The sequence below is a fragment of the Jaculus jaculus genome, chromosome 7 (genome assembly GCF_020740685.1).
Source record: "Jaculus jaculus isolate mJacJac1 chromosome 7, mJacJac1.mat.Y.cur, whole genome shotgun sequence".
Classification (NCBI taxonomy): Eukaryota; Metazoa; Chordata; class Mammalia; order Rodentia; family Dipodidae; genus Jaculus; species Jaculus jaculus.
In genome coordinates this window covers 156,950,257-156,978,095 of record NC_059108.1, presented here as the reverse complement: position 1 = coordinate 156,978,095, position 27,839 = coordinate 156,950,257, and the positions used below count along the sequence as shown (strand labels likewise).

The window sequence follows — 27,839 nt, the reverse complement described above, 5'->3', positions numbered from 1 at the left end:
ACCTGAAATTCACTCTGTAGTCTCAGGGTGTCCTCAAACTCATGGCGATCTTCCTACCTCTGCCTCCTGAGTGCTGGGATTAAAGGCGTGCACCACCACGCCCGGCTTATTTTTTAAATACTATTATTGATGGATATTTGAGTCTTTCTGGTTTCTAGGTGCTACTGAGACACTTGTATGTGTTTTAGGGATGTGCTTGTGCCTTTCTATTAGCTGTGTCCTTGACTATGGGCCCATAGGGTAGGTTGCAGTGGCCTTAGGAGATAATGACACACCATTTTCCAAAAGGATTGGGCCAGTTTACTCATGTCTAGGACAGGACAGGAGCTCAGCTACCCATGTCCTCCTCACCTTCCATGTAGCCAGGCATTTTTATGTTAGCTCCTCTTCTGGAAGCGTCTCCTTGCTGGGAAGGCCTTGATCTCCGTGTGTAATGGAGTCATTGCATGGCGTCTGTGCGTGCTGTGACAGTGTTTTCCTGCCCATCCTGCCTCTCTTCTTCCTTCCTTCCCTACTTTCCTCCCTTCTTCCCACCTCTCTCTCTTTGTCTACCTCCTTCCCTCTTTCTTGCTGCTGGAGCTAGAACCCATAGCTTCTTGCATGCTAGGTAAGTGCTGTACCACTGAGTACATCCCCAGCCCCTTGTCTATTTTCCTGTTTTTGACTTTTTAAAACTTTAATTTAATTTTTATTTATTTGACAGAGAAAGAGGGAGACAGAGAGAGAGAGAATGGGCATGCTAGGGCCTCCAGCCACTGTACACAAACTCTGGACGCATGCACCCCCTTGTGCATCTTTGCCTATTTTCTTATTGGGTTGTTGAACTTTTGTGTTTGCCAGAACTGTTTGCTGTTTCTGGGCAAGAGGCCTGCATTTAGGCCAACATCCTGCATCTAGACATCTTAGTAGGTTAGCAGCTTCCCTTCTCACATACTTACTTTGGGTGAGCAGAAGGTCTTCATTTCGAAACAGGTCAATTTCTCCATCATTTCTCTTATACCAGTGCTTTTGTGTCTCTTTCTTACTTCAAAGTAATTTTTATTTTTCTTCTAGAAGATTATTAAACTTTCAACATTGGAACTGTCAGTCTCTGAAATCGTGTTGTCTGTGGCTGACTTGAGAATGATTAATGCTCTCCTGTGTGACTGTCCTGTGGTCCTGTACCCCTTATTGAGAAGAACCTTTCTTTTCTACAGGTCATAAGAATATGTTTTGTCCCATAGATTTCTTCTGCATTTCCTGCACAGTGAAAATTTCTGCCTTTTCCTGCATTAATTAGCCATTTGTATGTAGTCTTTAGCAAAGTGTTCAAATTTTCAACTCATTTTTTTTTGAGGTAGGGTCTTGCTCCAACTCAGGATGACCTGGAATTCACTATTTAGTCTTAGGCTGGCCTTGGACTCACAGCAATCCTCCTACTTTGGTCTCCCAAGTGCTGGGCTTAAAGGCATGTGTCACCATTCCTGACACAGAGAAAGAATGGATGCAGAAGGACCTCTAGCCACAGCAAATGAACTCCAGATGCATGGGCCACCTTGTGCATCTGGCTTACGTGGGCCCTGGGGAATGGAACTCGGTTGTTAGGCCTTAACCACTGAGCCATCTATCCAGTCCTTTTTTTTTTTTTTTTTTTTGAGGCAGGGTTGTATTCCAGCCCAGGCTGACCTGGAACTCACTGTCTCCCAGGCTGGGCTTGAATTCACAGTGGTCCTCCTACATCAGTCTTTGAGTGCTCAGATTAAAGGCATGTGCCATCATGCCTGGCTGTAAGTGATGAATATGGATGTGTAATGTCTTTTCAGTTTCTGTTTTAGTTCCACTATTGACTTATTGGCTATTTATTTATTTATCTATTTCTTTTTAGGCAGTGTCTCATGCTAGTCCAGTTATCCTGGTACTTACTCTGTAGCTTAGGCTGGCCTTGAACTCATGGTGATTCTCCTACCTTGACTTTCCAAGTGCTGGGATTAAAGGAATGTGTTCCCACGCCCAGCTACAGTGAATTTAATCGTGTTTGTTAATGACGTTATTCTTTTGTACTTTCATTGAGGTTTTATTTGTAAACTGTAGAGCCCCTGCTATAAATGTACAATTTGATCATTTCTGGTGAGCCTGTCTACCCTTACCAAAAACTAGTTTCAGAACATTTCCACTGTCCCGAGATCCCTGCAGCCCAACCCTGAGCTGAGAAAACACTAGCTTAGCTCTGTGAAATACAAACTTGGACCCAACACATCCATCTCTCACATCCCCTTAGGGGGGATTAATTCATGTGTGTATAACACCTAAATGTGACAGTCCCAGTGTCATGGGGCTGAGATTATAGTTCACAGTCTAGCCTGTGCCCCTACCCAGCCAGCAACTTTTATGAGTAAAGCATGTCACCAATAGCTGCTCTTAGGTTATACCTGCAGATCTTCAGCAAAGGCCACACAGCCCTCATAGGCCTGTGGATTCATTATCTCATCTTTTACAAGAAAAAATTGCCAACACTTTCTTCATACACTCTTAGGAATTTTAAAGAAGGTATGGAGAAATATGTAGTGATGGACACAGAACATTTTCATCAGTAGTGGTAGTCCCTTAAGATTATGTTACCTGGTGACAAGTAGCCATCTTAGTTTGTTTAAGGACTTTATGGCTTCAAATATTTTTTATTTTTTATTTTTTTGAGGCAAGCCCAATAGACTGGCTTTTTTTAAGGGCTGGGGGGAGAGGGAGAGAGAATTGGCACACCAGAGCGTCTAGTCACTATAATGGAACACAAGACATGTGTGTCACCAGGTGTGCATATGCAACCTTGCGTGCTTATGTCACCTTGTGTGTCTGGGTTATGTGGGATCTGGAGAGTCAAACATAAGTCCTTAGGTTCGGCAGACAAGTGCCTTAGTCCTAAACCGTCTCTCCAGCCCTCAAATATATATTTTAAAATATTTATTTATTTTAAGAGAGAGAGAAAGAGCCAGGCATAGTGGCACATGCCTTTAATCCCAGTACTCGGGAGGCAGAAGTAGGAGGGTCACCAAGAATTCAAGGCCACCCTGAGAATACAGAGTGAATTCCAGGTCAGCCTGAGATAGAGCAATACCCTACCTGGAACCCCCCACCCCCAGAGAGAGAGAGAGACAGACAGAGAGAGACAGAGACAGAGAGAGGGAGAGAATGGGCGCACATTGGCTTCTAGCTGCTGCAAATGAACTCCAGACACATGCACCTCCTTGTGCACCTGGCTTACATGGGACTTGGGGAACCAAAGCTGGGTCCTTTGGCATTGCAGACAAGCGCCTTATCTGCTAAGCCATCTCTCCAGCCCAGGTAGGTATAAGGACTTCTATGATGTTGACACAATGATGAAATTGCTCTGCCTCACGGTTCTCAGGCATAGCCCTGTCACTAGCCATTGGTATATGATGGCAGTCTTTTTCATCTGCTACCCATGCCATTCCCTGCATTCTTCCTGTGGATTCAAGTCAGTGTTGGGCCTCAGCTACTTTTGGTTGGTAGGACCTTTTAGTACCTGGTTGAGGCAGAGCTGTGGACAGTGACCCCTTCATCCATGTTCATCTATAAATTTCTTTATTCTGACTGTATTTTGAAGGATAGATTGCTTGATGTCAAGTTCCTAGCTCTCATTTTTTGTTCTCTCAATGCTTTGCACATGTTGCTCTTCTTTTTTGTTTTATTATTATTATTATTATTATTATTATTTTGGTTTTTCCAGGTAGGGTCTCACTCTAGCCCAGGCTGACCTGGAATTCACTATGGAGTCTCAGGGTGGCCTCAAACTCATGGCAGTCCTCCTACCTCTGCCTCCCATGTGCTGGGATTAAAGGCGTGCGCCACCATGCCCAGCTTTGTTTTATTTTTTGAAGGCAGGGTCTCACATTAGCACAAGCTGACTTGGAACTGTAGCCCCAGGCTGGCCTTAAAGTTAAGGCAATCCTCCTACCTCAGCCTCCTGAGTGCTGGGACTAAACTATTCCTTCTTCTAACTCCCACATTTCTGTCTTTTATTTTTATTTTACATTGTGTTAGAGTCTGATTGTGTTGCCTGGTCTTGAACTTTTTATCCTCCTGCCTCAACCTCTGGAGTAGTTGAGATCCCAGGAGTTCATCAGCAGGCCTAGCTTTTTTTTTTTTAAAGAAAAAAAAAACCTTTTTTATTGTGCTGGAGAAGTGACTTTGCAGTTAAAGTGCTCGCCTGTGAAGACCTAGGCTCAACTCCCCAGAACCCATGTAAGCCAGATGCACAAGGTGGTACATGTGTCTGGGTTCATTTGCAGTGGCTGGAGGTCCTGGTGTATCTATTCTTTCTCTCCTCTCTCTCTAATAAATTAAAAAAAAATAAAAGGTCCAATTAAAAAAACTTTTTATTATCAATTTTTATACATGTATATAATGTATTTTGATTATAATTCCCTACCATTGCCTGCGCTAGCCTCCCACTGTTCCCTTCTACTGAACTCCTTTCCAACTAGTCCCTCTCTACTTTGATTTTGCATTTGCTCTTCTCTCCCATCGATGTCAAATGTTGATGAGCTCAATATTGTACAGGTCTTCAGCAAGTAGCTACAAGTGCTGTGAGGTCGTGAAGCAACCTTGTGTCCCGAAGATGGCATTCCAAAGCACTCCTCCTCATGCTCTGGCTCTTTCTTTCTTTCTCCCCTCTTCTGCAGCTTCTCTGAGCCTTAGAGGATATGACAGAGATGTCTCATTTATCACTGAGAACTCAACAGCCTTTTATTCTCAGCACTTTAACAAGCTCTGATTATCCCCAGTAATTGCCGCCAACTGCAGGAAGAAGCTAGGTTCTGACCAAGGGCGAGAGCAGCACTAATCTACAGGTGTAACTGGGTCCAGCTTTTGTTCCACATTTCTGATGAGAAGCCAAGTGTCAGTCAGACTTCGGGGCCTTTGCGTGTGGTGGTCACTTTCTCTTGAGCATGTGGACTATGATATGACCAGGGCAGAGCTCTCTGTGATTATCTGGCTCCAGTTTATAGAGCTTCTTGGACCTGCAGACTAGTTCCAGCCTCTGCACCAAGATGGTTTTCTTTCTCTGATGCTGAAGGTTGTCCACAGGTCACCAAGACTCTGTTCTTCTCATGTTTCCTCAGTCTGTCCTGCTTTTTTTTCAAATGGAGAGAGCCATGGTTGAGAATGCTTCCTTCTTAGTCCTCACCTCTGCCATTGAGTCCCTCCAGCACACTTTCAACTCCATAATTTCCCCTTGGCTTTCAAAATATTATTTTGGAGGTTAAGGCGATAGCTCAGTCAGTAAAGTGATTGCCTTGTGAGCATGAGGACCCGAGTTCGATTCTCAGTAACCATGAAAATGCTGGCTGTGGTGGCATGCACTGTAATCCCAGTGCTGGGGTGGCAAAGACCAGTCTAGCCTAAGAGGTGAGCTCCAGGCCAGTGGCAGACCCTGTCTCAGAAAATGTGGCTGGCATTACTGAGGATGATGCCTGTGTTTGCCCTCTGGTCTCCACATGCTCACAGAGCTACTTATACCCACACATAGCACACATGAGCATTCATGTACATGTGCAAGCCGTGTTCTGTTTCCTCAGGAAAGCCTCTCCCTGAGCACTGCTATCATTTTTCCCATTAAGCTTCAAGTTTTATTGCTCAGAAATGAACAGTCTTTCTCACATACACACTCATACCTCACACACAAGCCTTTATTTATTAAAATGCTCTGTAGTTGTTTTTTTTTTTTTTTTTTTTTTTAGTTTTTTAAGGTAGGGTTTCACTCTGGCCCACTGGAATTCACTGTGCAATCTTAGGGTGGCCTCAAACTCATGACGATCCTTCTACCTCTGCCTCCTGAGTGCTGGGATTAGAGGCATGTGCCACCATACCCAGCTTCTGTAGTTTTGTTTCTCAAAGCTATAGAGATCAGGGACTGGAGAGATGACTTACTGGTTAAAGCACTTGCTGGCAAAGCCAAAGGACCAAGGTTGAATTTCCCAGTATCTACACAAGCCAGATGCACAAGGTGGTGCATGTGTCTGGAGTTCATTTGCAATGGCTTGAGGCCCTGTCATGTCCATTCTCTCTCTCTCTTTCTCTCTGTTTCTTCACTCTCAAATAAATAAAGTAAAAGCTTTAAAAAGTATTTTTACAAAACTATAGAGATCAGGCTGAAGAGAAGGCTTGGTAACTAAAGGCACTTGCTTGCAAAGCCTGATAGCCCTGGTTTGATTCCACAGTTCCCATGTAAAGCCAAAGAAACACACAAAGTGATGTGTTCATCAAGAGTTCACTTGCTGCAGCAGGAGGGCCTAATATGACCAATATCTCTTTCTCAAAAGTAAATAAAACTATTTTTAGAAAACTATAGAAATAATGCAGTAAGGAGACTGGAAGACCCTTGATGCTCAAATTTGGTTATTTTTTTTTCTTTTCAATTTTTTTTTATTAACAACTTCCATGATTATAAAAAATATCCCATGGTAATACCCTCCCCCCACTTTCCCCTTTGAAAGTCCATTCTCCATCATATCCCCTCCCAGTCTCTCTTTTATTTTGATGTCATGATCTTTTCCTCCTATTATGATGGTCTTGTGTAGGTAGTGTCAGGCACTGTGAGGTCATGGATATCCACGCCATTTTGTGTCTGGGGGAGCATGTTTAAGGACTCCTACCCTTCCTTTGGCTCTTACATTCTTTCCGCAATCTCTTCTGCATTAGAACCTGAGCCTTGGAAGGTGTGATAGAGATATTGCAGTACTGAGCACTCCTGTCACTTTCCAGCACCATGATGCAATGTCACTGCTCAGTGTGTGGCTATTGTTTGTTTCTTTCCTGGGCTGTTAGTAAGTCTATATGGTGCTCAATGCCTCCAATTCCACCCCAGTGCTATGCCACCAATGCTACTGCCACCCCTGCCAGGGGCTATGGATCTTCCCTTAGGCCTGGTATCTGTGCTGCTTTTCTGCACCACCCCCTCCTGTCCACTAATAGCTCCTCTCTCTGCAGTGTCTGGCCGACAGCTGCAGTCACAGGAACCAGAGGCTGAGACTGAAGAGGACTGCTCTGTGAGTGAGACCCCAGGAAGAGGCTCATCCCCTCAGTCCCACCCCATCCTCTTCCTGGCCGGAGAGCCTGGTGGCTGCATATAACTTGATTCTCTCCTGCCAGGTGACCGAAGGGCCTGCAGGCGAGATCATTCGGCCACGGCCACAGGGGTCCTCACCTGTCTACGAATGCACGGCTGAAGGCTCTGGCTTTGGAAGCCAGGTAAGCTTGCTAAGCAGAATTGCCGGCCAAGGAAAGGCTCAGGAGTGGTCCATACTGCTGTCTCCTGCGCAGCGTCTGCAGCCAGCTGCCTTTCTGTGCTGCCCACTTAGCCTTCCCTTCTGCCTCTTCTGTGTCCCTCCCTTCAACTGGGTGAGCCCCCATGCAAGGAGGGACACTTGAAGCTCTCTAGTGTAGGTATGTTAGGAGAAGGCCCTTGGCCCTCATGCATGGGGTGGGGAAGGGGCGCAAAATGTGCATGTACACACCTGCATGACACGTGCAAGCACCAGTGTGCACACACACCTGTGCACTGACAGCATCTTTGGGTAGGACACTGCAGGACTTTTCTGTGAGGGGAACTGCAGCAGCCACTGGAGGAGCCTTGTCTATCAAATCTGTACTCTGTGAAGGTCTTCCTTAACCCTCCCCGCCCCACCTCCCCAGAAGTTATTCCAGTTGCTGCTGAGTCTGGAAGTGAGGGCTTGGCCCCATCAGGAAATGAGAGATTGAGAGTCTCTTTACTGGCAAGCCAGCCAGGACTCAGCTCCTCTGTACACTGTGCACCCTGGGCTCTCCTGGCTGGAGCTTCCCTGGCCCTGTTGCCCCATAGGGGGTAGATGGTAACTCCTAACCCATGGCTGCAGGCAGACAGTCCGGCTAGGCGCAGCTCCTCCAGCAGACGGAGATCCTGGTGGAAGCGGGATTCAGGGGACTCTGTGGCCTTCTCCAGCATGAGTCATTCAGAGGTGGGTACTACAGCAGCAAGGAGCCAAGAGTCAGCTCCTCCCCAGGGACTCCAGTCAGAGGGGAGGGAGGGGCCTGCCCTGCACCCTGGGGAGGGTGTCCCAGTGCCTTTCCAGCCTCCACCCTCTGATGGAGAGCCTGACTCCTGGCTAGGAACGTGCGCACCTGTGTCCCCATCTGTGCAGGTAGGTGGACAAGCCATGGGGAGGAATGTCTTTGGCCATGGGAGATGTGAGGCTCAGTGGGTACCCAGTGAGGGCTTTTCTGACTCTGTAGGAGCCTGCGCTCTCTCAGTGGCCTCAGCTTGCTCTGGACACGGAGGGAGTTGTAGTGGGCAGGGTCAGGCAGGCTATGAAGGAATGGAGTTCATGTCCTTCCTGGATCCCATCCCCAGTACTTAGTTAGGATAGGTGTCTGATATGTTTTGATGAGCTAATGAGGGGGCCACTGACGGGCGATGATGGCAGCTGAGCCAGCAGGATACTGTCCTCTGGGGGCTTGGCCACCACAGATAGGCTGCTCCTGATCCCTGCAGTGACAAGAGGAGGTGATTTCTTTAAACCCAGTCCCAGTAGCCTGGCAATGCTCACGCCTCTTCCAGGGCAGCATGGGGCCTCATCCTCCAGAAAAGTGGCGCCAGCAGAGATGCCAATGGTGGTCCAGGCAAATGTTTGTCATGGCCCTGATGTGCTTCTGCCCCAGTCTGTGCAGGAGGTGACAGAGGTGACACTGAAGACTGAGGTGGAGGCAGGAGCCAGTGGCTACAGTGTCACTGGTGGTGGGAACCAAGGCATCTTTGTCAAGCAGGTGCTGAAGGACTCATCTGCTGCTAAGCTATTCAACCTGAGAGAAGGTGCGGCTGTCCCCACTGTTAGAGGAAGGGTGGGAGGGGCCTAGAGTGGGCGGGGCCTTGCCTGACAGGAGGGAGGGAAGGACCGGGAGTGGGCGGGGCCTAACCTGACACTCAGGATGACCTTTACATATCTGCCCAGGCACTCCAGGCTGGGGCTACCCACAGTACTCCAGATCCCACCTGTTGCCTGAGGTGCTATTTGGGGGTGAGGCACATGCTACAGACTGCAGCAGTGGGGCTCCTTCTCCCACCCAGGGTGGGATCTGGGGCTGAGCTTTGCTGCTCTTCTTTCCCACAGGGGATCAGCTGCTCAGTGCAACCATATTCTTTGACCACATAAAATACGAAGATGCCCTCAAAATCCTTCAGTATTCAGAGCCGTACAAGATTCAGTTCCAAATCAAGCGGAAACTCCCTGCCAGTGAGGAAGAAGAGTGGGCCATCTGGAATCCTCAACAAGGCCCAAAGGGCCAGGAAAAGCAGGTGAGGTCCTGCCCAGTAAGGCCCGATGTGGCCATAGCCACCAACGGACCCCTGTACTACAATCAGGTCTTGGGCTCCTGTACCCATACCAAATATCTCTCTCCCTGTGTTTCAGGACAAGGATGTTGCCGATGGGTGCATGGAGACCCCCACAAAGACACTAGAGGCAGATGGAGACCAGGAGAGGCTTATCTCTAAGCCCAGGGAGGGCCGAGGCAGGCGGCCCCAGGACAGACTATCCTGGCCAAAATTTCAAGCCATACAGAGCAAGCGGGCTCCAGGCCCTCGACGTTCACATAGTTCCTCAGAGGCCTCTGAAGGCAGGGATGTACCTTATTTGTCCTCCACAAGCACAGACTCAGACGCCCAAATGCAGGCTGAGCGAAGGGATCAGAAGGCAGGGCCAGACAGCCAGAGAAAGAGATTTCTTAACCTAAGATTTGGGATAGGTTCAGGGCAAGCCACTACTACCACAGGCAGAAGCAACAAAGAAGCCCAAGGCAGACAGGGTCCTGCTGGGGTGCTGGAAGAGTCCCTGCTTGGGGAGGATAGCACAAGAGATGTGGCAGAGACTGTTAGTGACAGGAATAAAGACAGTACACAGGAGCCAAGGGCCATGCTTGATCTGAACATGCCACGGACCATGGAGCCCAGTCTTCCTGAACTTGGACAAGGAGCTCCTGGAGAAGGGCTGAGCAGGGCAGAGAGACACCAAAGGAAAACAAGGAACACTAAGACAATTGAGGAAGGAAGGACACACAGCCAATCACGTGGGGGCACAACCCCAAGCATGAGAGGGGAGGCCGAATGGGAAGGAGTCCAGAGTCTGGAAATAGGAATCTCACAGTTGACCCTAGGAGACAAACAGGAGGAAGAATCCACACCCACAAAGGAAACAAGGGTCCCCAAATCCAAAACAAACCGACAGCAATATGGATTCTATGAAGAAAAACTGGCGGAGAAAGAAAGAGATGATGGTGTGCTGGATCTGGGAGAAAAGGAGGAAAAAGATTCAGAACAATGGGGTAGACAAAAGACTCAGAGGACAAAACACATGACAGACTGGAGGGGAGAAGCAACCGAAGACAGGAGTGAGGAGAAAACCAGAGAAATCCACAGCATGCAAGAAGTAAAGGGCGAAGAGGACAAGAAGGAGGAAGAGCAGAACAGACAGAGAAAAAGCATAAACATAAAACGGGTAATGAACAAAATGTCATCATTTAGGTGGTCCCCAACTAAGGACATAAGTGCAAGAAGGGGAAAACAGCCAGAAGCATTGACAACCTGGAGAGCAGCTGAAGACAAATATGAGAGAGGAGAAGAAGTCATAAAAGCAAAGAAAAAACAGGAAGACAAAAGGAGTCCAGACAAGGATTTGAGAAAAACAGACGAACTTGGGGAAAAAGAAAGCCCAAGAAAAGAGGATGCGAAGAACATGGAAGCGGTGGTGGCACTGCCTACAGCCAAGGGCCAACCAAAGACCCCTGACCTCAGCATTGAGCTCCCCTTGGCCAAGGTGGAGGTCAAGGCCGGCCAGGAGGGCATGAAGCTGCCTGAGGGCGAGCTGCCCATGCAGGTGGCCGGAGCCAGCCTCAAAGGGCACCTGCCCAGGGTGCAGATGCCCAGCCTCAAGATGCCCAAAGTGGACCCAGAGGGCCCACGGATGGACATGAAGGGCACGAAGGTGGAGCTGAAGGGCCTCCAGGATGAGCTGAGTGCCTCAGACCTGGAGGTGTCTGTGCTTTGTGTGGAAGTGGACATCCAAGCCCCCAGTGCCAAGATGGAGGGGGACATGACCCTGCCAGACAAGGACGTGGCCTCGAAAGACAGCAAGTTCAAGATGCCCAAGTTCAAGATGCCCTCCTTTGGTGTGTCTGCACCTGGAAAGTCCCTGGAGGCCTCGCTGGATGTGGCAGCACCCAAGGTGGAGGCAGAGGTGGCCCGGCCAAAGACAACCGGTGAACTGAAGGCCCCTGACCTCAGCATTGAGCTCCCCTCCGCTGATGTGAAGGTCAAGGCTGGCCATGTGGGCGTGAAGCTGCCTGAGGGCGAGCTGCCCATGCAGGAGGCTGGAGCCAGCCTCAAAGGGCACATGCCCAGTGTGCAGATGCCCAGCCTCAAGATGCCCAAAGTGGACCTGAAGGGCCCGCAGGTGGACCTGAAGAGCAGCATGATGGACCTGAAAGGCCCCGGGGGCGAGGTGAGCACCCCTGACCTGCAGGTGTCTGTGCCATGCACAGAGGTGATCCAAGCCCCCTGTGCCAAGCTGGAGAGGGACATGGCCCTGCCAGACAAGGACGTGGCCCCCAACAGCAAGTTTAAGATGCCCAAGTTCAAGATGCCCTCCTTCGGTGTGTCTGCAACTGGAAAGTTCCTGGAGGCCTCACTGGAGGTGGTGGCGCCCAAGGTGGAGGAGGAGGTGGCCCTGTCCACCACTCCTGGCGAACTGAAGGCCCCTGACCTCAGCACTGAGCTCCCCTACGCTGACATGAAGGTCAAGGCCAGTCAGGTGGGTGTGAAGCTGCCTGAGGGCGAGCTGCCCGAACAGGCCGCCGGAGCCATTCTCAAACGGCACCTGCCCAGGGTACAGATGCCCGGCCTCATGATGCCTAAAGAGGACCTGAAGGGCACCAAGGAGGAGCTGAAGAACCCCCAGAGCGAGGTGAGCACACCCAATCTGGAGGTGTCTGTGCCGTGCGCGGAGGTGGACATCCAAGCCCCCAGTGCCAAGCAGGAGGGGGACATGGCTCTGCTAGACAAGGATGTGGCCAACAAACACAGCAAGTTCAAGATGCCCAAGATCAAGATGCCATCCTTTGGCATGTTTGCACCTGGCAAGTCCCTGGAGACTTCGATGGAGGTGGCAATGCCCAAGGTAAACATAGAGGTGGCCCTGTCCGCCTTCCCAGGCGAGCTGAAGACCCCTGACCTCAGAATTGAGCTTCCCTCAGCTGACGTGCAGGTCAAGGCCAGCCAGGTGGGCATGAAGCTTCCTGAGGAGCCCCTGTCTATGGGTGAGCTGCCTGCGCAGGTTGCCAGAGCTGGCCTCAAAGGGCACCTGGCCAAGGTGCAGATGCCCAGCGTCAAGATGCCCAAAGTGGACCTGAAGGGCCCGCAGGTGGACATGAAGGAAGCCATGGAGGAGTCTAAGGGCCCCCAGGGCAAGGTGAACTTCCCCAACCTGGAGGTGTCTGTGCCCTGTGTGGAGGTGGACATCCAAGCCCCTGGTGCCAAGCTGGAGGGGGATGTGGCCCTGCCAGACAAGGATGTGGATGCCAAAGATAGCAAGTTCAAGATGACCAAGTTCAAGATACCCTCCTTTGGCATGTCTACACATGGTAAGTCCCTGGAGGCCTCGCTGGAGGAGGCAACACCCAAAGTAGATGTGGATGTTGCCCTGCCTGCCACCCAAGGTGAACTGAAGACCCCTGAACTCAGCATTGAGCTCCCCTCTGCTGACGTGGAGATCAAGGACAGCCAGGTGGGCGTGAAGATGCCAGAGAGCCCTCTGGCTGAGGGCAAGCTGCCCACGCAGGTTGCCAGAGCCAGTCTCAAAGGGCACCTGCCCAGGGTGCAGATGCCCAGCCTCAAGATGCCTAAAGTGGACCTGAAGGGTCTGCACATGGACCAGGAGGATGCCAGGGCAGACCTAAAGGGTCCCCGAGATGAGCTGGGGGCCCCTGACATAGAGGTGTCTGTGCTTGGTGTGGAGGTGGACATACAGGCCCCCAGTGCCAAGTTGGAGGGGGACATGGCTCTGCCAGACAAGGACATGGCCAATAAAGACAGCAAGTTCAAGATGCCCTCCTTTGGTGTGTCGGTACCTGGCAAGTCCCTGGAGGCCTCGCTGGAGATGGCGATGCCCAAGGTTGAAGCAGATGAGGCCCTGCCTGCTGCCCAAGGCAAAATGAAGGCACCTGACCTCAGTATTGAGCTCCCCTCCACGGATGTGAAGGTCAAAGCTGGGCATGTGGGCATGAAGCTGCCTAAGGGTGAGCCGCCCGCGCAGGAGGCCGGATTCGACCTCACAGGGCACCTACACACTTTGCAGATGCCCAGCCTCAAGATGCCCAAAGTGGACCTGAAGGGCCCACAGGTGGACCTGAAGGAAAGCAAGGTGGACCTGAAGGGCCCCCGGAGCAAGATAAGCTTCCCAGACCTGGAGGTGTCTGTGCCCTGTGCAGAGGTGGACATCCAAGCCCCCAGTGCCAAGCTGGAGGGGGACGTGGCACTGTCAGACAAGGACGTGGATGCCAAAGATAGCAAGTTCAAGATGCCCAAGTACAAGGTGCCCTCCTTCAGTGTGTTGGCCCCTAGCAAGTCCCTGGAGACCTTACTGGAGGTGGGGGCACCCAAGGTGGAGGCGGAGGTGGCACTGCCCGCCGCCACAGGCAAACTGAAGACCCCTGACCTCAGCATTGAGCTCCCATCCGCAGACGTGAAGGTCAAGGCTGGGCATGTGGGCATGAAACTGCCCGAGGGCGAGCTGCCCATGCAGGAGGCTGGAGTCGAACTCACAGGGCACCTACACACTTTGCAGATGCCCAGCCTCAAGATGCCCAAAGTGGACCTGAAGGGCCCACAGGTGCACCTGAAGGAAAGCAAGGTGGACCTGAAGGGCCCCCAGGGCAAGATGAGCTTCCCAGACCTGGAGGTGTCTGTGCCCTGTGCAGAGGTGGACATCCAAGCCCCCAGTGCCAAGCTGGAGGGGGACAAGGCACTGCCAGACAAGGATGTGGACTCTAAAGACAGCAAGTTCAAGATGCCCAAGTTCAAGATGCCCTCCTTCGGCATGTTGGCCCCTGGCAAGTCCCTAGAGGCCTCACTAGAGGTGGGGGCACCCAAGGTGGAGGTGGCACTTCCCGCCGCCACAGGCGAATTGAAGACCCCTGACCTCAGCATTGAGCTCCCCTCTGCTGAGGTGGAGGTCAAGGCTGGCCAGGTGGGCATGAAGCTCCCTGAGGAGCCACTTCCCGAGGCTCAGCTGCCTGTGGAGGTGGCCATATCCAGCCTCAAAGGACACCTGCCCAGGGTGCAAGTGCCCAGCCTCAAGATGCCCAAAGTGGACCTGAAGGGTCCACAGGTGGACCTGAAGGGCAGCAAGGTGGAGCTGAAGGGGCCCCAGGGTGAGATGAGCGTCCCTGACCTGGAGATGTCTGTGGTTGGCGCGGAGGTGGACATTCAGGCTCCCAGTGCCAAGCTGGAGGGGGACGTGGCCTTCTCAGATAAGGATGTGACTGTCAAAGAGAGCAAATTCAAGATGCCCAAGTTCAAGATGCCCACCTTCGAAGTGTCCGCACCTGGAAAGTCCCTGGAGGCATCTCTGGAGGGGGTGGCGCCCAAAGTGGAGGCAGAGGTGGCCCAGCCCGCTGCCCCAGGCAAACTGAAGACCCCTGACCTCAGTATTGAGCTCCCCTCTGCTGATGTGGAGGTCAAGGCTGGCCAGTTGGTCATGAAGCTCCCAGAGGAGCCACTGCCCATGGGCAAGCTGCCTGTGCAGAAGGCTGGAGCTGGCCTCAAAGAGCACCTGCCCAGTTTGCAGATGCCCAGCCTCAAGATGCCCAAAGTGGACCTTCAGGGCCCACAGGTGGACCTGAAGGGCCCCCAGGGCAAGGTGAGCTTTCCTGACCTGGAGGTGTCTATGCCCTGCTCAAAGGTGGACATCCAAAACCCTGGTGCCAAGCTGGAGGAAGACATGTCCTTGCCAGACAAGGATGTGGCCTCCAAAGACAGCAAGTTCAAGATGCCTAAGTTCAAGATGCCCTCCTTTGGCGTGTCGGCACCTGGAAAGTCCCTGGAGGCCTCACTGGAGGTGTGGGCACCCAAGTTAGAGGCAGAGGTGGCACTGCCGGCAGCCCCAGGTGAACTGAAGACCCCTGACCTCAGCATTGAACTCCCCTCCACAGACGTGGAGGTCAAGGCTGGCCAGGTGGGCGTGAAGCTCCCGGAGGAGCTGCTGCCCATGGGCGAGCTGCCCATACAGGCAGCCGGAGTTGGGCTCAAAGGGCCCCTGCCCAGGGTGCAGATGCCCAGCCTTAAGATGCCCAAAGTGGACCTGAAGGGCCCACAGTTGGACCTGAAAGGCGCCAAGGCAGACCTGAATGGTCCCCGGGGCAAGCTGAGTGTCCCTGACCTGAAGGTGTCTGTGCCCTGCACGGAGGTGGGAATCCAGGCCCCCGGTGCCAAGCTGGAGGGGGATGTGGCCCTGGCAGAAAAGGACGTGGCCGCCAAGGACAGCAAGTTCAAGAAGCCCGAGTTCAAGATGCCCTCCTTCGACGTGTTGCCACCTGGAAAGTCCCTGGAGGACTCACTGGAGGTGGCGGCACCCAAAGTGAAGGCAGAGATGGCACTGCCCACTGCCCCAGGTGAACTGAAGACCCCTGACCTCAGCATTGAGCTCCCCTCCATGGACGTCGAGGTCAAGGCCAGCCAGGTGGGTGTGAAGCTGCCTGCGCAGGAGGCCAGAGCTGGCCTCAAAGGGCACCTGCCCAGTTTGCAGATGCCCAGCCTCAAGATGTCCAAAGTGGACCTGAAGGGACCCAAGGTGGAGCTGAAAGGCACCTGGGGTGAGCTGAGCACCCTCGACCTGGAGGTGTCTGTGCCCGGCACGGAGGTGGACATCCAGGCCCCCAGTGCCAAGCTGAAGGGGGACTTGGCCCTGCCAGACAAGGTTGTGGACACCAAGGACAGCAAGTTCAAGATGCCCTCCTTTGGGTTGTCAGCACCTGGCAAGTCCCTGGAGGACTCGCTGGAGGTGGCGGGTCCAAAACTGGAGGCAGAGGTGGCATTGCCCACTGCCCCAGGTGAACAGAAGATCCCTGACTTCAGCATTGAGCTCCCCTCCACTGACGTGGAAGTCAAGGCCGGCCAATTGGTCATGGAGCTCCTGGAGGAGCCACTGCCCATGGGCGAGCTGCCCATGCTGGAGGCTGGAGCCAACCTCAAAGGACACCTGCCAAGGGTGCAGATGCCCAGCCTCAAGATGCCCAAAGTGGACCTGAAGGGCCCGCAGGTGGACCTGAAGGGCAGCGAGGCGGAGTTGAAGGGGCCCCGGAGTGAGCTGAGTGCCCTGGACCTGGAGGTGTCTGTGCCCTGTGCGGAGGAGGACATCCAAGCCCCCGGTGCCAAGCTGGAGGGGGACATGGCCCTGCCAGACAAGGATGTGGCCGCCAAAGACAGCAAATTCAAGATGCCCTCCTTTGGTGTGTCTGCACTTGGCAAGTCCCTAGAGGCCTCGCTGGATGTGGCAGCACCCAAGGTGGAGGCAGACATGGCCCGGCCAGATACAACCAGTGAACTGAAGGCCCCTGACCTCAGCATTGAGCTCTCCTCCATGGGCGTCAAAGCCAAGGCCGGCCTTGTGGGCATGAAGCTGCCCGAGGGCAAGCTGCCTGCGCAGGAGGCCAGAGCTGGCCTCAAAGGGCACCTGCCCAGTTTGCAGATGCCCAGCTTCAAGATGCCCAAAGTGGACCTGAAGGGACCCAAGGCGGAGCTGAAAGGTACCCGGGGTGAGCTGAGCGCCCCCGACCTAGAGGTGTCTGTGCCTGGCACGGAGGTAGACATTCAGGCCCCTGGTGCCAAGCTGATGGGGGACTTGGCCCTGCCAGACAAGGATGTGGCCTCCAAAGACAGCAAGTTCAAGATGCCCAGGTTCAAGATGCCCTCCTTTGGCGTGTCCACAACTGTAAAGTTCCTGGAGGCCTCACTGGAGGTAGCGACGCCCAAGGTGGAGGCAGAAGTGGACCTGCCCGCTGTCCCAGGTGAACTGAAGACACCTGATCTCAGCATTGAGCTCCCCTCCACTGATGTGGAGGTCAAAGCTGGCCAGGTGGGTGTGAAGCTCCCTGAGGAGCCGCTTCCCGAGGCCAAGCTGCCCGTGCAGGCGGCCGTATCCAGCCTCCAAGGGCACCTGCCCAGGGTGCAGATGCCGAGCCTCAAAATGCCCAAAGTGGACCGGAAGGGCCCACACGTGGACTTGAAGGGTGCCAAGGAGGAGCTGAAGGGCCGCAAGGGCGATTTGAGTGCCCCTGACCAGGAGATGTCTGTGCCCTGTGCGGAGGTGGACATCCAAGCCCCCAGTGCCAAGCTGGAGGGGGACATGGCCCTGCCAGACAAGGATGTGGCCACCAAAGACAGCAAGTTCAAGATGCCCAAGTTCAAGATGCCCTCCTTCAACATGTCCTCAACTGGAAAGTCCCTGGAGGCCTCACTGGAGGTGGTGGCTCCCAAAGTGGAGGCGGAGGTGGAACTGCCCACCACCCCTGGCGAACTGAAGGCCCCTGACCTCAGTATTGAGCTCTCCTCCTCTGACATGAAGGTCAAGCCAGGCCATGTGGGCGTGAAACTGCCCGAGTGCAAGCTGCCTGGACAGGAGGCCAGAGCCAGCCACAAAGGGCACCTGCCCAGTGTGCAAATGCCCAAAGTGGACCTGAAGGGGCCGCAGGTGTGCCTGAAGGGTGACAAGGTGGAGCTGAAGGGCCCCAGGGGTAAGGTGAGCACCCTGGATCTGGAGGTGTCTGTGCCTTGTGCGGAGGGGGACATCCAAACCCCAGGTGGCAAGCTGGAGAGGGATGTGGCCCTGCCAGAGAAGGACGTGGCCACCATAGACAGCAAGTTCGAGATGCCCTCCTTTGGCATGTCCGCAACTGTAAAGTCCCTGGAGGCCTCGTTGGAGGTGGCGACGCCCAAGGTAGATGCAGAGGTGGCCCTGCCCATAGCCCTGGGTGAACTGAAGACCCCTGATCTCAGCATTGAGCTCCCCTCCACCGATGTGGAGGTCAAAGCCGGCCAGGTGGGCATGAAACTCCCTGAGGAGCCGCTTCCCGAGGCTGAGCTGCCCATGCGGGCGGCCATATCCAGCTTCAAAGGGCACCTGCCCAGGGTGCAGATGCGGAGCCTCAAGATGCCCAAAGTGGACCTGAAGGGCCCACATGTGGACTTGAAGGGTGCCAAGGAGGAGCTGAAAGTCCGCAAGGGCGAGGTGAGTGCCCCCAACCTTGAGGTGCCTGTGCCCTGTGCGGAGGTGGACATCCAAGCCCCCAGTGCCAAGCTGGAGGGGGACATGGCCCTGCCAGACAAGGACGTGGTCACCAAAGACAGCAAGTTCAAGATGCCCAAGTTCAAGATGCCCTCCTTTGGTGTGTTGGCACCTGGCAAGTCCCTGGAGGCCTCGCTGGAGGTGGCAGCGCCCAATATAGATTCAGAGGTGGCCTTGCCCACCGTCGCAGGCGAACTGAAGACCCCTGATCTCAGCATTGAGCGCCCCTCCACTGACGTGGAAGTCAAGGCTGGCCAAGTGGGCATGAAACTGCCTGAGGGTTTGGCGCCCAAGCGTGAGCTGCCCTCGCAGCCTGCCAGAGCCAGTGTCAAAGGGCACATGCCCAGGGTGCAGACTCCCAGCTTCAAGATACCTAAAGTGGACCTGAAGGGCTCGCACGTGGACCTGAAGGGTGGCAAGGCGGAGCTGAAGGGCCCCCAACACCAGGTGAGTGCCCCCAACCTGGAGGTGTCTGTGCCCTGCGTGGTGGTGGACATCCAAGCCCCTGGTGCCAAGCTCGAGGGGGACGTGGCCCTGCCAGACAAGGACGTGGCCGCCAAAGACAGCAAGTTCAAGATGCCCAAGATCAAGATGCCCTCCTTTGGCATGTCAGCACCTGTCAAGTCCCTGGAGGCCTCGCTGGAGGTGATGGTGCCCAATGTTGAGGAGGCTGCTCCAGGTGAAATGAAGGCCCCTGACCTCAGCATTGAGCTCCCCTCCACCGACATGAAGGTCAAGGCTGGCCAAGTGGACGTGAAGCTACCCAAGGGCAAGCTGCCCACGCAGGAGGCCAGAAACGGCCACAAAGGGCACCTGCCCAGTGTGCAGAAGCCCAGCCTTAAGATGCCCAAAGTGGATCTAAAGGGCCCGCAGGTGGACCTGAAGGGTGGCAAGGCAGAGCTGAAGGGCCCCCAGGGCGAAGTGAATGCCCCCGACCTGGAGGTGTCTGTGCCCTGCGCAGAGGTAGACATCCAAGCCCCTGATGCCAAGCTGGAGGGGGACGTGGCCCTGCCAGACAAGGACGTGACTGCCAAAGACAGCAAGTTCAAGATGCCCAAGTTCAAGATGCCCTCCTTCGGCACGTCAGCACCTGTCAAGTCCCTGGAGGCCTCACTGGAGGTGGTGATGCCCAAGGTGGAAGCAGAGGTGGCCCTACCCATAGCTCTGGGTGAACTGAAGGCCCCTGACCTTAGCATTGAGCTCCTCTCTGCTGACATGGGTGTCAAGGCTGGCCAGGTGGGTGTGAAGCTGCCTGAGGTTCCGTTGCCTGAGGGTGACATGCCCACACAGACGGCCAGAGCTGGCCTCAAAGGGCTCCTTCCCAAGGTGCAGATGCCCAGCCTCAAGATGCCCAAAGTGGATCTGAAGGGCCCGCAGGTGGACCTGAAGTGTGGCAAGGCAGAGCTGAAGAGCCCCCAGGGCAAAGTGAACGCCCCCGACCTGGAGGTGTCTGTTCCCTGTGCAGAGGTGGACATCCAAGCCCCTGGTGCCAAGCTGGAGGGGGATGTGGCCCTGCCAGACAAGGATGTGGACTCCAAAGACAGCAAGTTCAAGATGCCCAAGTTCAAGATGCCCTCCTTCAGCGTGTCCACAACTGTAAAGTCCCTGGAGGTGGTGGCTCCCAAGGTAGATGAAGAGGTGGCCCTGCCCACTGTCCCAGGCGAACTGAAGACCCCTGATCTCAGCATTGAGCTCCCCTCCACCGATGTGGAGGTCAAGGCTGGCCAGGTGGGCATGAAGCTCCCTGAGGAGCCACTTCCTGAGGCTCAGCTGCCTGTGCAGGTGGCCGTACCCAGCCTCAAAGGGCACCTGCCCAGGGTGCAGATGCCCAGCCTCAAGATGCCAAAAGTGGACCTGAAGGGCACACATGTGGACTTGAAGGGTGCCAAGGAGGAATTGAAGGGCCGCAAGGGCGAGGTGAGTGCCCCCGACTTGGAGGTGTCTGTGCCCTGTGCAGAGGTGGACATCCAAGCCCCCAGTGCCAAGCTGGAGGGGGACTTGGCCCTGCCAGATAAGGATGTGGCTTCCAAAGACAGCAAGTTCAAGGTGCCCAAGTTCAAGATACCCTCCTTCGGTGGGTCAGCACCTGGTAAATCTCTGGAGGCCTCACTGGATGTGTCAGTGCCAAAGGTGGAGGCAGAGGTGTCCCTGCCCGTTGCCCTGGGTGAACTGAAGGCTCCTGACCTCAGCATTGAGCTCCCCTCTGCTGCTGTGAAGGTCAAGCCTGGCCAGGTGGTTATGAAGCTGCCCGAGGGCAAGTTGCATGCACAGGAACTCAGAGCCGACCACAAAGGGCACCTGCCCAGTGTGCAGATGCCCAGCCTCAAGATGCCCAAAGTGGATCTGAAGGGCCCGCAGGTGGACCTGAAGGGTGGCAAGGAAGAGCTGAAGGGCCCCCAGAGCCAGGTGAGCGCCCCCGACCTAGAGGTGTGTGTGCCCTGTGTGGAGGAGGACATCCAAGCCCCTGGTGCCAAGTTGGTGGGGGACTTGGTCCTGCCAGACAAGGACGTGGCCGCCAAAGACAGCAAGTTCAAGATGCCCAAGTTCAAGATGCCCTCCTTTGGCGTGTCGGCACCTGGCAAGACCCTGGATGCATCGCTGGAGGTGGAGACGCCCAAGGTGGAGGCAGGGGTGGCCCTGCCCATGGATCCGGGCGAGCTGAAGACCCCTGACCTTAGCATTAAGCTCCCCTCTGCCGACATGAAGGTCAAGACTAGCCAGGTGGGCGTGAAGCTTCCCAAGGGTGAGCTGCCCACCCAGGAGGCCAGAGCTGGCCACAAAGGGCAGCTGCCCAGTGTGCAGATGCCCAGCCTCAAGATGCCCAAAGTGGACCTGAAGGGCCCACACTTGGACTTGAAGGGTGGCAAGGAAGAGCTGAAGGGCCGCAAGGGCGAGGTGAGTGCCCCCGACCTGGAGGTGTCTGTGCCCTGCGCAGAGGTGGACATCCAAGCCCCCAGTGCCAAGCTGGAGGGGGACGTGGCCATGCCAGATAAGAATGTGGCTTCCAAAGACAGCAAGTTCAAGATTCCCAAGTTCAAGATGCCCTCCTTTGGTGGGTCTGCACCTGGCAAGTCTCTGGAGGCCTCACTGGATGTGTCAGTGCTGAAGGTGGAGGCAGAGGTGGCCCTGCCCGTTGCCCCGGGCGAACTGAAGGCCCCTGACCTCAGCATTGAGCTCCCCTCTGCTGCTGTGAAGGTCAAGCCCGGCCAGGTGGTTATGAAGCTGCCTGAGGGCAAGTTGCATGCACAGGAGCCCAGAGCCGGCCTCAAAGGGCACCTACCCAGTGTGCAGATGCCCAGCCTCAAGATGCCCAAAGTGGATCTGAAGGGCCCGCAGGTGGACCTGAAGGGTGGCAAGGAAGAGCTGAAGGGCCTCCAGAGCCAGGTGAGCGCCCCCGACCTAGAGGTGTGTGTGCCCTGTGTGGAGGAGGACATCCAAGCCCCTGGTGCCAAGTTGGTGGGGGACTTGGTCCTGCCAGACAAGGACGTGGCCGCCAAAGACAGCAAGTTCAAGATGCCCAAGTTCAAGATGCCCTCCTTTGGCGTGTCGGCACCTGTCAAGACCCTCGACACATCGCTGGAGGTGGAGACGCCCAAGGTGGAGGCAGGGGTGGCCCTGCCCATAGACCCGGGCGAACTGAAGGCCCCTGACCTTAGCATTGAGCTCCCCTCTGCCGACATGAAGGTCAAGACTAGCCAGATGGGCGTGAAGCTTCCCAAGGGTGAGCTGTCCACCCAGAAGGCCAGAGCCGGCCACAAAGGGCAGCTGCCCAGTGTGCAGATGCCCAGCCTTAAGATGCCCAAAGTGGACCTGAAGGGCCCACACGTGGACTTGAAGGGTGGCAAGGAAGAGCTGAAGGGCCACAAGGGCGAGGTGAGTGCCCCTGACCTGGAGGTGTCTGTGCCCTGCGCAGAGGTGGACATCCAAGCCCCCAGTGCCAAGCTGGAGGGAGATGTGGCACTGCCAGATAAGGATGTGGCTTCCAAAGACAGCAAGTTCAAGGTGCCCAAGTTCAAGATGCCCTCCTTTGGTGGGTCTGCACCTGGCAAGTCTCTGGAGGCCTCACTGGATGTGTCAGTGCCGAAGGTGGAGGCAGAGGTGGCCCTGCCCGTTGCCCCGGGTGAACTGAAGGCCCCTGACCTCAGCATTGAGCTCCCCTCTGCTGCCGTGAAGGTCAAGCCCGGCCAGGTGGTTATGAAGCTGCCCGAGGGCAAGTTGCATGCACAGGAGCCCAGAGCCGGCCTCAAAGGGCACCTACCCAGTGTGCAGATGCCCAGCCTCAAGATGCCCAAATTGGACCTGAAGGGCCTGCAGGTGGACCTGAAGGGTGGCAAGGAAGAGCTGAAGGGCCCCCAGAGCCAGGTGAGCGCCCCCGACCTAGAGGTGTGTGTGCCCTGTGCGGAGGAGGACATCCAAGCCCCTGGTGCCAAGTTGGTGGGGGACGTGGCTGCCAAAGACAGCAAGTTCAAGATGCCCAAGTTCAAGATGTCCTCCTTTGGCGTGTCGGCACCTGGCAAGACCCTGGACGCATCGCTGGAGGTGGAGACGCCCAAGGTGGAGGCAGGGGTGGCCCTGCCCATAGACCCGGGTGAACTGAAGGCCCCTGACCTTAGCATTGAGCTCCCCTCTGCCGACATGAAGGTCAAGACTGGCCAGATGGGCGTGAAGCTTCCCAAGGGTGAGCTGTCCACCCAGGAGGCCAGAGCTGGCCACAAAGGGCAGCTGCCCAGTGTGCAGATGCCCAGCCTCAAGATGCCCAAAGTGGACCTGAAGGGCTCACACTTGGACTTGAAGGGTGGCAAGGAAGAGCTGAAGGGCCGCAAGGGCGAGGTGAGTGCCCCCGACCTGGAGGTGTCTGTGCCCTGCGCAGAGGTGGACATCCAAGCCCCCAGTGCCAAGCTGGAGGGGGACGTGGCCCTGCCAGATAAGGATGTGGCCTCCAAAGACAGCAAGTTCAAGGTGCCCAAGTTCAAGATGCCCTCCTTTAGTGGGTCTGCACCTGCCAAGTCTCTGGAGGCCTTACTGGATGTATCAGTGCCAAAGGTGGAGGCAGAGGTGGCCCTGCCCGTTGCCCCGGGCAAACTGAAGGCCCCTGACCTCAGCATTGAGCTCCCCTCTGCTGCCGTGAAGGTCAAGCCCGGCCAGGTGGTTATGAAGCTGCCTGAGGGTGAGCTGCCCGTGCAGGAGGCCAGAGTTGGCCTTAAAGGGCAACTGCCCAGTGTGCAGATGCCCAGTCTCAAGACGCCCAAAGTGGACCTGGAGGACCCGCAGGTGGACCTGAAGGGTGGCAAGGAAGAGCTGAAGGGCCTCCAGAGCCAGGCGAGCGCCCCCGACCTGGATGTATCTGTGCCCTGTGCGGAGGTAGACATCCAAGCCCCTGGTGCCAAGTTGGTGGGGGACGTGGTCCTGCCAGACAAGGACATGGCTGCCAAAGACAGCAAGTTCAAGATGTCCAAGTTCAAGATGCCCTCCTTTGGCATGTCGGCACCTGGCAAGTCCCTGGAGGCATCACTGGAGGTGGCGGTGCCCAAGGTGGAGGCAGAGGTGGCCCTGCCTGCCTCCCCGGGTGAACTGAAGACCCCTGACCGCAGCATTGAGTACCTCTCCTCTGACATGGGGGTCAAGTCTGGACATGTGGGCATTAAGCTGCCCGAGGGCCCGTTGGCTGAAGGTGAGCCGCTTGCGCAGGCAGCCCGAACCGACCTCAAAGGGCACCTCCCCAGGGTGCAGACGCCCAGCCTCAAGATGCAGAAGGTTGACTTGAAAGGGTCCCCACTTAACCTGAACGTCACCCCTGTCATTCTTAAACTTCCAGATGATGCTGTCATTCTTCCCTCTCTTGGTGCTTCTCAATTTCAATCCGGTTCAGACATCTTTTACCCTTCCGTTTCTTACTACAATGCAGATGAAGTTTCATCCCTCTTTACTTCTGGCTCTGCTATCCCTGTTGATTTCCCTTCTCCTTCCTCTCCTGGCCATGTTACTTTTCCTAAATTTCACAAACCCAAATTTGTATTTTCTGATCCAGTTTCATCCTTTTCCTCCTGTGACATAGGTTTCACTAGCCAGGAACCCATTCTGTCTCCTGTGAGCAATTTGGCAGGTTCAACCTGTGGTACCGCCCACGTTTCCTCAGATCCCGAGTCCCAGACCTCCTACTCTCAATCTTCTGCTTCTCCTGTTGTGAATGAGTCTTCCACATGGCCTTCAATCGAACCCCCATCTGAAAATTCTGTCTCGGAAGGTAAGGGAAGTTCCTTCAACTTACCTAGGTTCAATCTCCATCCATTGAGTTGGTCTCCCAGGAAAGAGGCAGAATTCATACCTGAGTTCCCGGGCCATTCGGAGGATTGCACCCCATGTCTGAGCTTGGCTCCTGACCAGATGGACATGCAGCCTGGAACGGGGGAGTCCCAGTTGGATGCACAAGTGCAGATGCATACGGAAATGGATGCAGGGAAGGGAAGAAGCAGGAAGCCAAGCTTTTCCCTGCCCCGGCTTTCATTGCCCAAGCTGAATGCTTCCAAGGGGAAGGCTGTCCTTCCAGTGGGAGATGAGCATGCCACAGGTGGGTATGACTGCCAAGCCCCTCAACCATCCCACACTGATGGCAGTGCTAGAATTCCTGAGGCAATTGAAAGCACCCCAGATGTGGAGCTCACAGGACTCCACCTGACACAGGTCCCCATTCCCAGCAACCACTTTGCCAAACCCCATCTCAGAACCTCCTTGGCCAGGGGAGAAGTGACTCAGTCTAAAGCTGACCTGCCTCTTCACAAACATGACAGCCAGGGACCTGAGTTGAGAGGTGTCTCAGGAAATTATCCCTATAGCGAAGAAACAGCCCCCACAATGGAAGACCATTTGAAGCTGTCCTGTAGACGACCAGATAATGCCTGCACCATGGAAAGCCCAGAGAAGGCTCCCATAGTGGAAGAGATGGCAACAGACTTTAATGAGCGCTGGTTCAAAATGCCCAAGTTCCATGTTCCTGGATTCAGACACTCCTCATCTAAGGAGCGAGATGGGGCTCAGGAACAGGGAACAGGTGAGATGCACATGCCACTTGCCAATGTGCCCTCAGAAGTGGATTCAGCAGCATGTGTGCAGCTGTCCCATGTTCCTGGGTTGAAGGTGGAGGCTCAGGTTTCCCTGCAGCACCCAGAAGAAAGGGGCAATCTGGGGGTCCTAGAGAGCCCAACATATGCAGATGTTGTGAAGTGTGATCTCCATAGCACAGGCTCAAGGCTGCATAGACCCACTGTTAGTATGTCCCGGGTGTATCTACCCATCCCTGAATTGACAGCCCTGCCAGCTGAAGGCTCGCTCCCCCTTGAGATGCCTGCTGTACAACTTTCAGAACCCCAGGCTTCTCCACAAGGAACGAGTGAGCAGCCTCAGTGTGGGTCCAGAGGATATGGCCTTGCTGAGTTAGAGGAAGGAGCAGAGACCTGGCCTGCCCAGCCTGAAGGGCCTCTGAGGCTGAAGGCTTCCTGCACCAACATGCCAGCCCAGGTCTCCGTAGTGAGAACAAGTCAGTTCTGGGAGGACGCTGTGCTGACTGTCACATTCCCCAAATTAAAAGTGCCCACATTTTCCTTCCCTCACTCGCTCAGCTCTGAGGCCGTGTTCTTCCCTGTGGTGAGGGAGGTGCAGTGTGCACAGGCCAATGTTGGCACTACCTTATGTGAGGATAGTCTTGGGCTCTGGGGAGCCAGCCTCCTGAAGGCTGGCACTGGGGACCCCGGTGGGAAGCCTATGGGCCTTGATGAGTCCCTGGAAGCATCCTCAGTCTCTAAGGTTAGAGTGCACATTCAGGGGTCTCAGGATGAAAATCGACAGGTCACCGTGTGCAGCGCAGTAGCACAAGAGGGTGTTGACCCCACAGCACCTGAGGCCTTTTCCACTCATATTGTCCGTGAATCAGAGATTCCTACCTCCATGATTCAGACTCCTTCTTACGGATTCTCCTTGCTGAAGGTGAAAATCCCAGAGCCCCCTGCACAGGCTACGGTGTGTACAATAGCTTCAGAGCCCCCAGAACAGGAGGATTTTGATGGGGCTCCTAAGCTGGCGGCTTCAGGAGTACACTCTGTCCCTGGAGCTCTCCAGCCAGATGCAGGGGAGTCATTTGAGATGATCTCCACCAGAATCAGCCTGTCACAGCAGCAGACACTGGAAGTTGAAGTGCCTTCTGGTTGCCAGCCTGCAGACAGCGGCTCTGACGAGGAGCCAGCAGAAATTCTTGAGTTTCCTGATGACAGCCAGGAGGTCAGGGCTCCATGGGGAAAAGACAGGGCTGTGAAGGAGAAGTCAGAAGGTAAGAAGTCTGGTCTGTTGTGGTCTTGGCTTCCAAGCATTGGGTTCTCCTCTGTGGAAGAGACGTGTGTGGAGTCCACAGACACCACCCAGAGATCCACTCCTGTCCACATGAAGCCTGGGGCTCCACCAGACCCTGAGCTGCCCAAGAAACAGGAGAAGGCAAGCTGGTTCCGATTTCCCAAGTTAGGGTTCTCCTCTTCACCCACCGAGAAGGGCAGAAGTAGTGAAGACAATGAAAGCCAGGCAAGCCAAAAGCTCCAGGAGGAAACTGTCACCTTTTTTGATGCCCGAGAGAGCTTCTCCCCTGAAGAGGAAGAAGAGGAGGAAGGCATACCAGGTGTGGCAAGTGCTGAGCCAGGCTCCAGAGCAATGGTGGCATCCTCTGTAAGAACAGAACTAGTCCTGCTGGAGGAGAGAAACACTTGTGAAAAATCTATGCCTGGACCCATGGCCAAATGAGGGCCACAGGCAACAGCAAAAGAGAGATACAACTTGGGCTGCAGAGATAGCTTAGCGATTAAGGAGCTTGCCTGAGAAGCCTAAGAACTCATTGAAATGTCCAGGTCCCAAGTAAACCAGATGCACCAGTGACGCAAGCATGCAATGTCATACATGTACACCAGGGGGTACATGTGTCAGGAGTTGGTTTGCAGTGGCTGAAGGCCCTGGCGCACCCATTCCCTCTCTGCCTCTCTCTCTCAAACTAAGTAAATCAATAAAAAGACAGAAGATGGGGCCTGGCACTGTGTGAGCACCCCATCCCAGCAATGCACAGAATCCACCTCAGAACTTCAGAACAAAGGACTTCAAAGTGTAAGTGAACAGAACTGTGGCTCCACACAGCTCCCCTGCATGCCAGCTCCCTCCACACTTTGGAAGCAGTGAAGGCTGAAGAATTCATTCAGCATCATAGACTCTCGAAGGCACTGCTGGAGAACTCTGTCAGCAGTCAGAGAGTTAGCTCCAAGAGGCTGCCCTATGCTGGGAACATACCATTGCTCTTCTGAAGTTCTGGGTAGAAGCTGTTTATGGTTTAACCTGTGTCCTGATGTTGCTGTTTCTTGGCAAATGTAGTTTTTCTATCTGAGTACATGGTGTCCCAGGAAACCCTGTTACCTTCTCACTTGTGAGCTTTCTCCATTGTAGCCTGTCATG

At 54.7% G+C, this 27,839-nt stretch overlaps 1 protein-coding gene and 1 non-coding gene across 2 annotated transcripts in view; one reads left to right on the top strand and one right to left on the bottom strand.

The window, feature by feature from the left end:
• Positions 1–27,301, top strand: part of Ahnak2 (AHNAK nucleoprotein 2) — a 39,730-nt gene extending 12,429 nt beyond the window's left edge. Inside the window, exons 2-8 of the mRNA XM_045154112.1 lie at positions 6,985–7,043; positions 7,147–7,245; positions 7,890–7,991; positions 8,692–8,842; positions 9,141–9,325; positions 9,441–10,201; positions 11,072–27,301. Of these exons, the coding sequence (XP_045010047.1) occupies positions 6,985–7,043; positions 7,147–7,245; positions 7,890–7,991; positions 8,692–8,842; positions 9,141–9,325; positions 9,441–10,201; positions 11,072–27,143 (17,429 nt within the window). The 3' untranslated portion in view covers positions 27,144–27,301. The remainder of the gene's footprint in view (positions 1–6,984; positions 7,044–7,146; positions 7,246–7,889; positions 7,992–8,691; positions 8,843–9,140; positions 9,326–9,440; positions 10,202–11,071) is intronic.
• On the bottom strand, positions 6,331–6,411 carry LOC123462649. The gene has a single exon (XR_006638433.1). It is a non-coding gene; the product is annotated as a small nucleolar RNA U2-19 (small nucleolar RNA).
• Positions 27,302–27,839: the final 538 nt, after the last annotated feature.